Source organism: Ascaphus truei, chromosome 19 (assembly GCF_040206685.1).
Source record: "Ascaphus truei isolate aAscTru1 chromosome 19, aAscTru1.hap1, whole genome shotgun sequence".
NCBI classification, from domain to species: Eukaryota; Metazoa; Chordata; class Amphibia; order Anura; family Ascaphidae; genus Ascaphus; species Ascaphus truei.
Window position 1 is genome coordinate 30,770,424 of NC_134501.1, and position 16,678 is coordinate 30,787,101.

The window sequence follows — 16,678 nt, forward strand, 5'->3', positions numbered from 1 at the left end:
CTCCCATCTTGATTACTGTAACCTCCTGCTGTCCGGCCTTCCTGCCTCTCACCTGTCTCCCCTACAATCTATCCTAAATGCTGCTGCCAGAATCACTCTACTCTTTCCTAGATCTGTCTCAGCATCTCCCCTCATGAAATCCCTCTCCTGGCTTCCAATCAAATCCCGCATCTCACACTCCATTCTTCTCCTCACTTTTAAAGCTTTACACTCTTCTGCCCCTCCTTACATCTCAGCCCTAATTTCTCGCTATGCACCATCCCGACTCTTGCATTCTGCTCAAGAATGTCTTCTTTCTACCCCCTTTTTATCTAAAGCCCTCTCCCGCCTTAAACCTTTTTCACTGACTGCCCCACACCTCTGGAATGCCTTTCCCCTCAGTACCCGACTAGCACCCTCTCTATCCACCTTTAAGACCCACCTTAAGACACACTTGCTTAAAGATGCATACGAATAGCACTGTGAACATTCTGAACACATGATAGATAAAGCTTGGCCCCCTGCAGACGCACTTACCAGAACTCCCTCCTACTGTCTCTGTACGTTCTCCCTACCTACCAATTAGATTGTAAGCTCCTCTGGGCAGGGACTCCTCTTCCTTAATGTTATGTTTGTCTAAAGCACTTATTCCCATGATCTGTTATTTATATTATCTGTTATTTATTCGATTACCACATGTATTACTACTGTGAAGCGCTATGTACATTAATGGCGCTATATAAATAAAGACATACAATACAATACAATGTATCATGTGTAACAAATATTTGGCCCTGATTTTATGCAGATATTTTAAATCTGGAATTCCTTCTACGTAGCAACGCAGATTGTTGCCATGCGCGTGAATCTATGACATTTCTGCGCACTTGGCACGTGATTAAATATCGCAGACTTGGCAGCCGTTATTATCCGCGTTAATACGTTGGAAATCAAGAAATAACGCAATAAAGATTGCAGGCATTACATTGGATTTAATGAAGGAGTGTAATACACATATATTGTCAGCGCTAACAGACGGAATAACAACTGATCTGATTTCGTTCCTGATACATAAATGCGTCAATTTTATACTCCAACTTTTTCCTGGTGTACAAACAAACCTGGGTATCATGTGTCCCGGCGCATAATAAAAACGCACACATTTGTTGCAAATATTGTAAAAATGAGGCTCATTTGGTGGTTGTATCCTCCTGCGCTATGTCACACGTTGCAGATATAAATGTAAAACATTGCTTTGTTACACAGCCCTCTCTGGGGGCAGACTGGAGTACCACACATGGCTGTTTGAAGTATTGTTAGCCGAATATCCTCATTGACATCAATGTGGATTTTTTTCTGAAGACAGCCCCAATGGCCACTTTGGACTGCAATCGGATATTTGGTTGCGGCCATCTCGCCTATTAGGTCGGTTCATTTAAGAGGTTTTAGCGGTCAGGGTAGGGGGTTAAGGATAGGGGTTAAGGGTTTTAAAGTAAGGGATTAGGAAAAGGGGCAAGGGGTTATTGTTTTTAGGGTAGGTGGTAGTGTCAGCATTAGGGGATAAGATGAGGGGTGTTAGGATAAGAGGTTAAGGTTTTTAGTGTAGGGAGTAGCGTTAAGATTAGGGCTTTTTAGGGTAAGGTTTGGGGTTTACTTTGGCGGCCAAGCAGCCAGCGAAAAGATGTCTGAGTGGCGAGGGGCGTGGCGGATAATCGCCGGTGGTGACCAAGTCGTGGCAAAACAGCCGCCACCAAATGTCACAGAGAGCTTTGTGTTGGATAGAAGAATGCCCTTTCACTTGTAACAATTGGAAACAGATATCAGACTGATACAGGATTAAAAAAAAGACAGGAACTCCTCTTTCTGGAGGGTTGGAAACTAATTTGAGGCAATAATTTGGTTAACCCAAGCTTGGACCTTGAGGACAGAAGTACACAATGTTGGGAATGAGGTGGAACAGTTGAAATGTCCCCGAGACACAATGCCAAGTAGGGTCCAGATTCCATTCTTATGGCAAACAAGGGGTCCTCCAGAGTCGCCCTGAAAGTGGAAATGAGAAATTTAGTCACAATTGCCATTTACCTGTCTGTGGGGTCTGGTCTATGTACACTCATTAATTACCAGTATGTGGGGTCTGGTCTACGTACACTCAGTAAATACCTTTCTGTTGGGTCTAGTCTACGTACACTCAGTAATTACCTGTCTGTGGGGTCTGGTCTACGTACACTCAGTAATTACCTGTCTGTGGGGTCTTGTCTACGTACACTCAGTAATTACCTGTCTGTGGGGTCTTGTCTACGTACACTCAGTAATTACCGGTCTGTGGGGTATGGTCTACGTACACTCAGTAGAGCCTAGGCTTGGAGTGGGTGCAAATAACCTTTTGTCCTGTATTACTAAGCACAGCATTTGATGGGCTATAAATGTTTGTCAGATATCTCGGGCTTGTGTAGCACACATTTGTAATTGTGAAAAGAAGAAGCTATTTATATAAACCCCCTGGCGCCAGCCCTGTGCAACATGTGGGTACTACTAATACAAAAACACCCTCCCCCAGATTTATCCCAATACTTTAATTTGGATTATTTATTTTTGATGAATCTTGTGCTGTTTTTGTTTTTTGACTGATAAATCCCCCCTCCTTAATTTATATGCGCCAAAGGGGTATTACATGCCATGGGACCCTTTCCTTTCATGTAGAGATGGGCCCTAGCATTTTGATTTTAGTTTTCCTTATTAGAGGCCTCTTCTAGAAGCCGTCATAAAACGTCTCGCTGGGCCTGTTACGCAGCCAATTTTTTCAGCGTAGTTATCATGGTATTCAAAAAAGACGCTGAAGACCGGCGATCGCAAAATGCCAAAATAGGCGAGGAGCCAACGATGTGCTTTTCGCCTCTCTCAAACGGCCTCATCTGTCTACCTGCAGCGATGCACTGTTTTAATAACAATTTTATTTTTTAAAACGTATATTTTTATTAAAGTTTTCAAACATAAATGGGGAAGGGAGGGGTACAAAAGAGGAAAAGGAGGGTGGGGAGGGGGGGGGGAACAACCATTTTATATCAGACTTCTTACAAGCATCAACAGTCACGTTACATGTCATACAACAGCACATTCTACACCCAACACTCCCAAACCTTATCTCCTTCCGGGACCACTCCCCTATCAAACATCCCAGGGATACCAGACCCTCTCATACTTTCATGTAGTATGTTTAAAAAATGAGGTAAGTTTTTCCATTAATTGGACTTCATTAACCATTCTAATAAGAAAAAGTGGGGATGACCCCCAGGTGGTGCTTCAAATATGCCAGGTAGTCCAATGAATAATAATAAACACTTAAAAAATCGGTATAGCTAAGTGAATAAAGCGGTCTGAGTGTCCCGTGGGTATGCCGATGGTGTATGCGGGCCTGAATACCCTCACCTCACCTGTTTGGAGCCGTTGGAAGGAATATCCCCACGCCGATGGAACACACCCCCCCCTGGAAGATGGATGGTGGGGTGATAGCCTCCTCAGCCGAACATGCGGCAACCCGGTAGAAAGAGACTGACGGATGTAATGGAGACCTGCACGCAAAGTCTCCTGTCGTCTCACCGGGTGCCTGCTGGAAGTCTCCTGATGTGCCGGTCCATCGCTGCAGGGGGGTAGGTGGCGGCTGCTGGTGGGGAAGACGGAGCGCTCCAATCCTCCGCGCTGGGTCCGTCAGTGTTGTGACTTCCCGGGACAGGTGAGGGAGCAGGGTTATCGGCTGCACACTGGCTGAACCCGGTCCACTGCGTAGCTAGAAGGGGGAATCCTCTCAGTTGGAACAGCTGCTCCGCATTCAAAAAACCGAGGCGTGCTGCGATGCTTAGGTAAAGATCAGGAACGTGGTGAGAGAGCAGAGCACTGCCGCAAAAAAGAAAATCAAAAGAAGAGGGCCTGATGCAAAAAAATAAATTATTTATTAGGCATGATAGCCAAAAAGAACAAACACACTAAGGTTTAAAAACTCTGACGCGTTTCCCGCCGTGGAGGCGCTTTATCAAAGAGTGCTAATGCTCCATAGAAGTCGGATTATATAATGGTCAGAGGCAAGTGTACGCCCACAATTAGGTTGATGCTGAATGGTATATGCTGAGGGATATAAGCAATCAGCTAGATCCTCAGCCCAGCAGGATCTGCAATAAGAGAAGCGCCCTAAACCTCTGAACACAATATCAATCCGATGGAGCTTGACAATAAACAACAATTAACATGTGAAACAATAATCAAAAACAGAAGACTAATATCCCTACAAAAACAAAACAATTTTCAAAAAAGAAAAGAAATCAATAAGTCCGAAGACAGTAAAAAACTATATATAAATGAACACTATATTATAAATAAATATGAAAGAATAATAATAAATTTATCCCTTAATATATAAAAAAAAAAAAAAGTGGTCTAATATAAATAAGTTACAGCATGTGATAAGAGAAAACTGAAGTGATTATAGGTATGTAAAAGATATGTGTAATTGGCAAAAATAAATATGCCTAATAAAAAATAATAAAGTTGAAATTAAACATACATAACATATTAATTTCAACTTTATTATTTTTTATTAGGCATATTTATTTTTGCCAATTACACATATCTTTTACATACCTATAATCACTTCAGTTTTCTCTTATCACATGCTGTAACTTATTTATATTAGACCACTTTTTTTATATTAAGGGATAAATTTATTATTATTCTTTCATATTTATTTATAATATAGTGTTCATTTATATATAGTTTTTTACTGTCTTCGGACTTATTGATTTCTTTTCTTTTTTGAAAATTGTTTTGTTTTTGTAGGGATATTAGTCTTCTGTTTTTGATTATTGTTTCACATGTTAATTGTTGTTTATTGTCAAGCTCCATCGGATTGATATTGTGTTCAGAGGTTTAGGGCGCTTCTCTTATTGCAGATCCTGCTGGGCTGAGGATCTAGCTGATTGCTTATATCCCTCAGCATATACCATTCAGCATCAACCTAATTGTGGGCGTACACTTGCCTCTGACCATTATATAATCCGACTTCTATGGAGCATTAGCACTCTTTGATAAAGCGCCTCCACGGCGGGAAACGCGTCAGAGTTTTTAAACCTTAGTGTGTTTGTTCTTTTTGGCTATCATGCCTAATAAATAATTTATTTTTTTGCATCAGGCCCTCTTCTTTTGATTTTCTTTTTTGCGGCAGTGCTCTGCTCTCTCACCACGTTCCTAACCATTCTAATAACCTCTCTTATGGAGGGCGGGAGTGTCCTTTTCCATGCTGCTGCTACAGCGCATCTGGCCGCCGTTAGTTTATGAAAAATGTCTCTATCTTCCTCCTGTACTGCTTCCGACAGCGCACGTGCCCGTGCACGCAACCCGGGCCCATCTTTTTTTCCTGCCGACATGGAGAGTCTCCAGATGAAATGGGACAGATCTGGGGCCGCAACTTTCCTGTCCTCCTTCGGAGGCATCTCCTGATGTTCCCCTGCCTGCTGCCGTGTGTTTGGGGCTGCTACAGGGTGCCGATCGGAGGCTTATATCGAAATCTATGAGCAGGATGAACGGAGCTTAACTAGCACACGTGCAGGCGCTCTGACGTCACATGCGCGCCCCGACGTCACATGCGCGCCCCCTTAATAACAATTTTAATACAAGTGTACACGAGCTAGGGGTCTCCGGAGCAGAACCAAGTTGATTTCTTGTACGGGAACCCCCTGCTTTCCGAGATGCAGGCCCCGTTATAGGGTGCCAGTATATCCTATGTATTTAAATGTCCCGTTAACGTGACGTAAGACATTTAAATGCATAAGAGATACCGGCATCCCATAACGGGGCCTGTATCTCGGGAAGCAGGGGGTCCCCGGACCTGAAACCAACTCGGTTCTGCTCTGGTGACCCTGTGCTCATCTGTACTAGTATTACAATTGTTATATAAACTGCTTCATTACCTTAGCGGCTTGCTGCTAAGGCAATGAAGGGGTCAACTTCAATAGCCTGTTTTTGGAGGGGCAGAGGGGGTGGATGAAAGGGGTCGTAGCCCCAGGGTGGTTGGTTAGGCCTGCTGTGAAGGTTGCGGGAGGAGTTAACTCCTTCCCTACCATAACAGTGGGAACTGCTATGGTAATTAAGAGGTTAACCAGTACCGCTACCCCTTGGTAGACCTAAACACCCACCCTTGGGGTTACTACCAAATTCACCCAATCCCTCTACAACCAAAAAATAAACACAACAACCCTACTACCCCGAACAACCCCCCCCCCCCTACACATACAGTTCAGTAATGGACAAAATTATTTTATTATCCACATATGTATAATAGCTAATTTGCCCATTCTAAAACGAAACATTAGCCAGCCAGCATAAATAATGTAAATAAATCTTCTACTTACCCCTGCCATGATGAAAGGAATCCTCATCACCATACTCCAGGTCCATATCCTCTGTTGGCTCAAGAGTACAAGAAAAAATACAATCTAATGGCCCCTACTCCTTAATCAGCTTAGCGGTTAACCTCCGTCCCCTGCTACCCACCTGGGAGGCCTAACCATCCACCCTGGCTCTACTATAACCACCCTCTTACCCATTGATTGGCACAGTGGTACACCATGCCCATATAATATGGGCATGATAAGCCACAATAGCATTCAATGGTCAACCTAATAAAAATCATTAAGGCCATCAGTACACAATAATAATAGAAATACACAAGAACCTAAAAACCCCAACAATAAAAGAACTAAAAAGCCTAAAGTACACATCAATAAAATTAATCTATCACCAAAATAATTTAAATTATGTTATTCCAAAACATAATACAATTAAATAAACACCTATCCAACCAAACAATTCAAGAAATAAAACCACTAGCTAACAATTCAATGAAAGAAATTATACAACTAACCTACAAAACAATTAAATACATAAAACCGCTAAACAATCCTAAAATGTACTAAAAACAAGGCATCCAAATATCAAAACATTTTAGTGAAAAAAATAAACAGAAATAGAAAAAATATCAATTGTAACAAGTCTTTGCCAAAAAATGCATTGCCTGTCACTGTATTTATCTGTACCCTAAAGGGGCACAGATTAATACATTAGCAGTCAATGGGCAATGAAAAACATTAAACAGAAATAAATACAATAAAAAAAAACTAAAAAAAGGCAATTACATACATTCAACATTTGTCTTACCTTTACAAGTCTTCACCTCCGAATCCCGACGTATCAGGAAGCTCTGGACCCAAGACGTCATCTACTGCAATCCGACTCCATCCTCCTTGAACATCAGTATTGGGTACAAAAATCTTCTTTTTTTACCCTCTTCTTTCGCCTTCTTCTATCTTCTTCTGTCATTCTTTTCTTTAATCTTCTATCTTCTTTAGTTGTAATCCAAAGTATCCCATGTTAAATCCAGCAATGGAAATTGCCTCGTCGTCTTCTTGAGCTAAAATGTGACGGAACAGGCCTTTTATAGGGCCTGTGATGTAACATTTTAGGGGCAGATTTTTTTTTTTTAAGGATGTGACATCATCTTCAAGGGAGGTACGTCACATCCTTAAAACCACATGACTCATATCACATAATAATACAGCCAATGGGATTGAAGACAATCCCATTGGTTTCTGTACAATGTGATATATATTTCATTAGTTTTAAAGGATGTGTCATCATCCCTTAAAGTGAGGGTGGTTAACTCCTTAATTACTATAGCGGTTATTAAGGTGATTAAGGGATTAAGGTGAGTAAAGTGATTAAGGGATTAGGGGCCATTAGATTGTATTTTATAATTGTAGTCTTGCTGCCAATGGAGGACATGGCCCTGTAGTATGCTGACGAGGATGCCCTTCATGATGGCAGGGGTAAATACAAGTTTTATTTACTTTATTTATGCTGGCTGGCTGTTTAATTTTGAATGGGCAAATGAACTATTATCCATATCTGGATAAGAGTAATTTTGCCAATTACTGTACTGTATGTGTTTGGGGGGTGGGGGAGGAGTTTTGGGGGTAGACGAGGTGGGCAGTAGGGTTGTTGTGTTTTTGAATGTTTATCGTGGGTTGCGAGGATGGGTGAAGTTGGCATTTGGCCCTTGGAGGGTGTTTTATACCTACCTATGTGTAGCGGGAGGGGTTAACCCCTTCATTACATTAGAGGTATTAACCACTAAGATAATGAGGGGTTAACTCCACCCGCAACCCCCCCACAAGGCCTAAACACCCAACAAGTGCCAAATACCAACTTCACCCATCCCGCTACCCACAAAAAACATGGCACCAGAGGTTAAACTCTTCATTGCCTTAGCGGTTAGCCGCTAAGGTAAAGAAGTTTCCTGTAAATGCATTTTTCATGCATCTGATTCATGCCGGGACCTTCGTGCTGGTATTCATGTGTATCAGCTTTGGAGACCCCCGGCATCAATCCGATGAAGAAAAAATGAATTTTTCCTTCACTCGCCGCTGCCTCAGAAGCTTCTCACCAGCTTCACGCCAACTTTATCTGCCGAGACGAATTTGGGAGGAAATTGTCATTCTAGAGCAGCGATTAGAATGAACCAGGAGAGAGAAAAAAACGAAGCACTACATCCAATGCTATTGAGCCAGCAAACACAACAGGAGTGCGTTCCCACGATTAAAAATAAGGCTATTTTAATGGATCATTGCAGCAAACAATACACCAACGCGTTTCGGACTAGAAAAGCCCTTTATCACGGTGAATTATCGTGGGAATGCACGCCTGTTATTTTTGCTGGCTCAATAGCATTGGATGTAGTGCTTCGTTTTTTTCTCTCTCCTGGTTCATTCAAATCTACAGACTGAGGCACACCTATACCCCAGGATCATTGGACTCAAGGACTCACCACTACTTGGAGACACACATCTCATGTGAGTTTATTTCTTTGCTCCTTATTCCATCATCTGGATGCTGATTAATTATCATTTATTGTTCCCTTTAATTGGATGTTATACTAGTACTGGTCACCGGCAGGTGGTTAACATTATATCCTTACTGCATTGCTACGTGGGATCTTAACTTACCAGTCATACATCTCTTTGGGACAATTATTATTTTTCAGCACATTAATTACTCATTGGAGGGGTATCCATATAAGAATTTGCCATTCTATCATTCAACAATGCTGTTCATTCTGTTTTAGAGCACCATACAACAATTGTATAATCTAGAGCAGCGATTAGCCTCGATAAACTAATCTAGGCTACTAAAATTGCACAAATGTTAAAACTGGTGATAAGGGGCTTATCGCGGCTCACCTGGCGATGTGTTTTGGACGAGAGCCAAAAATGGTGATTCAGCCAACCTATCGATGCTTTCTGAATCGCTGTAGGCATTTTTGGCCGATAACAGCTAAAAAGCCTCGATCAGTGGGTTATGATGGCTACTAGAATAGGCCCCTTAAATGTTTTTATTTTGAAAATGAGAATTTGATTTACAAAATATATATATAATAATAACAATAATGAAATGATGTCATCTGGAGCTGTTTATTTTCTTATTTATATACTTTAATTATTGTGCCAGTGAGGGGGTAACCAGGCTCACTAATAAAGGTCAAGCCCTCGTGGTTGCACCTGAGTCAAGTGGTTGGGTCCTAAAGTGTCAGCTCTTGGACCTGGCTGTTGTGTATGTATTAAAATGTTCTATTTTTAACTTACAGGGTTAATAATTGATTGTTTTGCTAATGTTTATGTTCTTTTCATGTATGGCTAATGTATTTATCAGCTTTATTTTGTCATTGGTGTGAATAATGTAATTTGTATTTAGTTATAGGTTATTTGTAATGGCTTATTTCTGGTAGTTAGATTAGAATGATGGTGGTTACTTTCAATTAGAATTGTTTTGGCAATGGTTTGGCTTTAGGAATTGAATAGGGAATTGTATAATTGATTTGTATTATATTGTAATTGTTTTAGGAAATTGATTAATTGATTGGTAATTGTATTGATGTTGCTTAGTTTCTATTTGATTTTCATGATGGCATTGGTGGTTAGGGGACATTGTGTATAAGTGTATGTTATTGTTACATATATTTTGCATAGTGTTACATGATGCACAGATTAATTGCATCATGTACACACTCAATGCAATTGTGTGACATTTCATATACATTTGTGTAGCTGCTGGTTTGTTGTTTTATATTTACAATTGCTGCTGGATTTTTTGTAACATGCAATGTGGTGATTTTAAGATTAAGAATTCATGTTTTGATTTATGCATGTTTTATGTGTTTTCATCGGTGCCAGTGTCAACGCCATCTTTATAGAGCCCACATCACGTCTTGGACGCTATAAAGATGGCGGCGACACTGGCACCCGATGCCCCATACCGGGTCCTGTAATGCGGGAAGCAGGGGTCTCTGAGACAGAAATCAATGCGGTTCAGCTCCGGGGACCCCCTGCTCCCGCACACTATTATTAAAATGTACATGAATTCAGCTTCATTACCATAGCGGATAGCCGCTACGGTAAGGAATTATTATTTATTGTTATGTATTGTATTGTATTGTATGTCTTTATTTATATAGCGCCATTAATGTACATAGCGCTTCACAGTAGTAATACATGTGGTAATCAAATAAATAACAGATAATATAAATAACAGATCATGGGAATAAGTGCTTTAGACATAAACGTAACATTAAGGAAGAGGAGTCCCTGCCCCGAGGAGCTTACAGTCTAATTGGTAGGTAGGGAGGACGTACAGAGACAGTAGGAGGGAGTTCTGGTAAGTGCGTCTGCAGGGGGCCAAGCTTTATGTATCATGTGTTCAGAATATTCACAGTGCTATTCATATGCTTCTTTAAGCAATTGTGTCTTAAGGTGTGTCTTAAAGGTGGATAGAGAGGGTGCTAGTCGGGTACTGAGGGGAAGGGCATTCCAGAGGTGTGGGGCAGTCAGTGAAAAAGGTTTAAGGCGGGAGAGGGCTTTAGATACAAAGGGGGTAGAAAGAAGACATCCTTGAGCAGAACGCAAGAGTCGGAATGGTGCATAGCGAGAAATTAGGGCTGAGATGTAAGGAGGGGCAGAAGAGTGTAAAGCTTTAAAAGTGAGGAGAAGAATGGAGTGTGAGATGCGGGAGTTGATCGGAAGCCAGGAGAGGGATTTCATGAGGGGAGATGCTGAGACAGATCTAGGAAAGAGTACAGTGATTCTGGCAGCAGCATTTAGGATAGATTGTAGGGGAGACAGGTGAGAGGCAGGAAGGCCGGACAGCAGGAGGTTACAGTAATCAAGATGGGAGAGAATGAGAGCCTGAGTCAGAGTTTTAGCAGTCGAGCAACAGAGGAAAGGGCGTATCTTTGTTATATTGCGGAGGAAAAAGCGACAAGTTTTAGAAATGTTTTGAATGTGAGGGGCGAATGTGAGAGAGGAGTCGAGTGTGACCCCTAGGCAGCGTGCTTGGGCTACTGGGTGAATGATTGTAGTTCCAACAGTAATGTGGAAGGAGGTAGTAGGGCCAGGTTTGGGAGGAAGTATGAGGAGCTCTGTTTTAGCCATGTTGAGTTTAAGGTGGCGGAGGGCCATCCAGGATGATATAGCAGAGAGACATTCAGAAACTTTGGTTTGTACAGCAGGTGTAAGGTCAGGTGTTGAAAAGTATATTTGTGTGTCGTCCGCATAGAGGTGATATTTAAACCCAAAAGATGTTATTAGGTCACCTAGAGAGAGTGTGTACAGAGAAAAGAGAAGAGGTCCCAGGACAGAGCCCTGGGGTACCCCCACAGAGAGATCAATAGAGGAGGAGGAGGTGTTAGCAGAAGAGACACTGAAAGTACGATGGGAGAGGTAGGATGAGATCCAGGATAGAGCTTTGTTCCAAATACCAAGAGTATGGAGAATGTGAAGGAGAAGAGGGTGGTCCACGGTGTCAAATGCTGCAGAGAGGTCGAGTAATATGAGCAGAGTGTAATGACCTCTGTCTTTGGCAGCATGGAGGTCTTCAGTTATTTTAGTGAGGGCTGTTTCCGTGGAGTGAGCAGTGCGGAAGCCAGATTGTAGAGGGTCTAGGAGAGAATAGGCGTTGAGAAAATGGAGCAAGCGAGAGAATACAAGACGTTCAAGGAGTTTAGAGGCAAAAGGCAGGAGGGAGACAGGTCGATAGTTAGAAAGACAGGTAGGGTCAAGTTTGCAGTTTTTGAGTAATGGTATGACTGTTGCATGTTTGAAGGAGGATGGAAAGGTTCCAGAGCAGAGTGAGGAGTTAAAAATGTGTGTGAGCGTAGGGATTATGGTAGGAGCAAGAGGTTTTAGGAGATGGGAGGGAATGGGGTCAAGAGGGCAAGTGGTAGAGGGAGAAGAGGCGATCAACAGCGACACATCCTCCTCTGAGACAGTGGAAAAAGAGTCAAGGAAGGCAGGAGGCGAGTTAGGAAGAGGTGTAGGATGGGAGGAAGAAACAGAGGGAATGTTCTGCCTTATGGATTCCACCTTTTCCTTAAAATAGTCAGCAAAGTCCTGAGCGGAGATGGAGGAAGGAGAGGCAGCTGAGGGTGGTTTGAGTAGAGTATCAAAGACAGAGAACAGTCGGCGTGGGTTAGACTTGTGCATGTTGATTAGTGCAGAAAAGTAGGCTTGTTTAGCTTGCGAGAGGGCAGAGTTGAAACAGGATAGCATAAATTTGTAGTGAAGGAAGTCTGCGAGAGTGTGAGACTTCCTCCAGAGGCATTCAGAGGAATGAGTGGAGGAACGCAGCATGCGTGTGTGGGAATTTAGTCAGGGTCTAGGGTTAGAAGGGCGAGTGCGGCAGAGAGAAAGAGGGCATGTAGATCAAGAGACGAGGCCAAGACAGAGTTGTAGTTCCTGACCAGGTTGTCGGGGTCTGTAGCAGAGCTGAGACAGGAGAGGGAGGAGCATAAAGTGGACTCAAAGTCAGGTAAGTGAATAGAGCGCAGGTTTCTGCAGAACCGGGGGGTAGATGGAGGTGGGGAAGGGGAGAAGTGAGATAGAGAGAATGAGATGAGATGAGATGATGGTCAGAGAGAGGAAAAGGGGAAATGGAGAAATCGGAGAGAGAGAAGTTCTTAGTGAAAACCAGGTCTAAGTAGTGGCCATCCTTGTGGGTGCTGGCTGCAGTCCACTGCTGAAGGCCAAAAGAAGAGGTTAGAGAAAGAAAGCGGGAAGCCCAAGGGAGAGAGGGGTCATCAATGTGGCAATTGAAGTCCCCAAGGAGAAGAACAGGGGAGTCTGAGGAGAGGAAGAAAGAGAGCCAGGATTCAAAGTGAGAGAGAAAGGCAGAAGGGGGATGAGTAGAGGTAGGTGGGCAATAGATGACCGCCATATGGACAGGGAGAGGAGAGAAGATCTGGACAGTGTGAGCCTCAAAGGAGGGAAAAGCAAGAGAGGGGGGAATAGGAAGGGTTCGGTAACGACAGAGAGAGGAGATCAGGAGCCCCACGCCTCCACCCCTGCCATCAGTGCGCGGAGTGTGGGAGAAGGAAAGGCCACCATAAGAGAGGGCAGCTTCCAGAGCGAAGTCAGACTGAGTGAGCCAGGTCTCAGTTATAGCAAATAGGAGCAGAGAGTGAGAGAGAAAGAAGTCATGTACAGAGAGGAACTTGTTAGAAAGGGAGCGAGCATTCCAAAGGGCACAGGAGAAAGGGAGAGAGGAGTGAGGGTGGCAGGGGATGGGTATGAGGTTGGAGGGGTTGATACCAGAAGGAGTAGAGGTTGCAATTGGCAGGCGAGGACGAGCGCATGAAGGAATAGGGCAAGGACCAGGATTGGGAGAGATATCCCCAGAAGCAAGGAGGAGAAGCATGGATAGAAAGAGGATGTGTGAGGAGGATTTGTAGGGGTATGATTTAGTGCAGGGGATATAGCTGTGTGGTGTCAGAGGACGCAGGTAAGAAAGGAGTTCATGTGAACAGAGAAGTGGTGAAGGAAGGAGAGATGGAGATATATGAATAGAGTTAGAGACATACTGAGGCTGGTAAAAAGAAGTGCATAATTTGAGAAGAAGTGAAGTCACAGCAAATATAAATGGTAAAGGCAGCATCACATGTATGTTTTAATACTAGTATAGATGTGCAGGAGGTCTCCTGAGCTGAACCGCATTGGTTTCAGCCTCGGGGACCCCCTACTTCAGGAGATACAGGCCCATTTATGGGGTGCCGGTATCTCCTGCAAAATTTAAATGTCCCGGTCACGTGACGCGGGAGCTTTAAAGTGCAGGGGATACCAGCACCCCATAACGGGGCCTATATCTCCTGAAGTAGGGGGTCCACGGACCTGAAACCAATACGGTTCAGGTCCAGAGACCCCCTGCTCATGTACACTATTATTCAAATGTATTTATTTAGTGTACGATCGCCTGTAACAGCCTTGCATGGAGATACAGAATCCTACATGCAAATGTTACATGTGGCTTTTTTTTCTATCAGCTAGCGTACGTAAAGGTTAAAAACGCTAGGGGGGGGGGGGGAAAGCAACACGTACGCTGTGGGTGTTTTGAGCTATTTTGAGCAGGTACGTTAAAAAATGGGTTCAAGGCCTTAGTGAATCGCGTCCCAGGCCTCACTTTTTAACGAACCTGCTTTTTTGGAAAATCAGAATACAAAGCCATTGAGCTTAGTGCATAGCCCCCTTAGGCTGGTAACTAGACATCAACTGGACTTCCAGTATGATTAATGGACTGTGTCCATAGATATGTCTATTAGAGTGGTTTTGGGTTAAAGTTCTCTCCTACTCACATGAGACCTAATTTAGTCTTGTGATATGTAGCAATCTGCACTTCCACTGTTATCATTGTGATATAATATATACCAAAGTACAATTTGTACTAAAGGGATTCATATAGGAATGCACCCACCCAAAAGGATTTTTTCTCTCTTTTGTCTTTATACTGTATGTGTTGGCTCTTTTTAGCTTCCTAGGAAGTGGCTATTCTTGGGTAGCACCCTCTCAGTATAGAGCGAGTGTCCATTATCTATTGGGTGTATTTCACAGGCTGTGAGTGAAGGAGATATTAGGCATGAGAATGAAGTAGAGTAAATGGGATAGAAAGGAGACAGCCTTGAGCTGAGCGCATAAGCTGAGCAGTTGCATAGGGAGAGATCAGAGGCTAATAAACACTGTAATATGGTCCAATGGAAGAAAAACAAACATCGTACCATGCAAGAGGTAGCTCCCGCCGCTCCAGCACAGATCATGGTACCTGAGATATTTACATCCAAGAATGTCTGACATTCATGGTTGGAAATCAATGGGAGGGAAACCTGCTGCAGTTTGGTTGGGGATTCTTCAGCTGGAAAAAAAAATGAACATGCTGCAACATAAAGCAATCATAGCATCACTACCTATTTCCAGTTATCTTTAGTTTTGAGAACACAGGCCCGTATTGCCTTCTAATGGTAATTACAGTTACTGACTCCAGTTGCCCACTTATAATAATATCTAATGCCCTCAATCTCCAGTGGGTTATTACTGTGGGTTACAGATGGGGCAGTACAAATATTAGAGTCCATTGTTAAGGATTAAATAGCTATCGCCTCCCTCGTGAACTAACACATAGAAGACAGAATAATATGTATAACCTGTATTTCATTCATCTTTACTTTGTTTATTCACTAAAGTGTCATAGCCAACATTGGGGCCCATTCATCGAGTCCAGATACTGGTTATCACACCCGTTCCAGCATTGGCTCCCATTGACGAATGGGCATTAACACCGGAACGTGTGCGATAACCCGAACCGGCACTTCAGCCATGTGCTTCATTGATCATTAATGACCATTTATGTGTCCCCATTTAGGGCCATATTTAGTAAGCCTGCTTCATACGACGCCTTCAATGCTAAAAGGCAACTTACAGCCCCATTTAAATTAATGGACCACAAGAGGCCATAATTAACCACGTGGCGTATCTCTAGAAGACGCCTTACAGGCGCAGCATATTCATTTGTATGACTTATAAAGAGCCCAATTTACTAAGCCGTGCGGGAAGGAGTCTTATGGGGTAGTGCTGCTTAGTAAACACAGCCCAGAATATTGATTCTTCCTTAAACAGACTCCAGTCGAGTTATTTACTAAAGTGTCTCAGCGGCAAAACTGGGGCAAAGAATAGTACCCAATTTATCAAATTAAAAACTTGAATTGTTTCCAATTTAATTTGTTTTCCTTGGTAAATCTGGTGCTGTTTTTGCCCCAGTTTTGTAACCAGGACATTTTAGTATATCACACACCAAGGAAGCACCCAGTGTCCTAATAACATACCTGACCTGCCAGAGGCACACATGCCGTGGGTCCTGCCACGCTAGAGTCCCTTCTGCTGTACTAGGCACTTGGTCACTTTGTAGGAGGTGATCGGACAGACTGCTGCCCCATCCAATTCCATTTCCGTCAATCCGGGCCGGGTCGCGTCATACGATTTTTCTCCCCCGGAGTGATCACATGACCCAGAAGTGCCAGAGCCCCAGTTGCACTCTGGTGCCCCTGGATATTCGGCACTCTAATTGTTAAAGCGGTTGAGCCGATCACCCACTACAAAATGAGCAAGTGCCCATGACATACCTATAACATCATAACAGTCTCTAGGGTGCAAGGGCCCATGACACGTACAGTACAGTGCTGTGAAGTCATTTCCATGTGCTGGAGAAGATGTTGGTTCCATTCAACTTTTCTCCAGCTTGGGACATTGAATCAGAGTGTTGAGGAGTATATTGAAAGATATTCAAC

At 43.1% G+C, this 16,678-nt stretch overlaps 1 protein-coding gene across 1 annotated transcript in view; it reads right to left on the minus strand.

The window, feature by feature from the left end:
* Nucleotides 1–947: 947 nt before the first annotated feature.
* The window catches only part of LOC142470124 (chymotrypsinogen 2-like), a 113,403-nt gene continuing 97,672 nt past the window's right edge, over nucleotides 948–16,678 (minus strand). Inside the window, exons 7-8 of the mRNA XM_075577071.1 lie at nucleotides 15,116–15,249; nucleotides 948–2,019 (exon numbers count right to left, since the gene is read on the minus strand). Of these exons, the coding sequence (XP_075433186.1) occupies nucleotides 1,858–2,019; nucleotides 15,116–15,249 (296 nt within the window). The 3' untranslated portion in view covers nucleotides 948–1,857. The remainder of the gene's footprint in view (nucleotides 2,020–15,115; nucleotides 15,250–16,678) is intronic.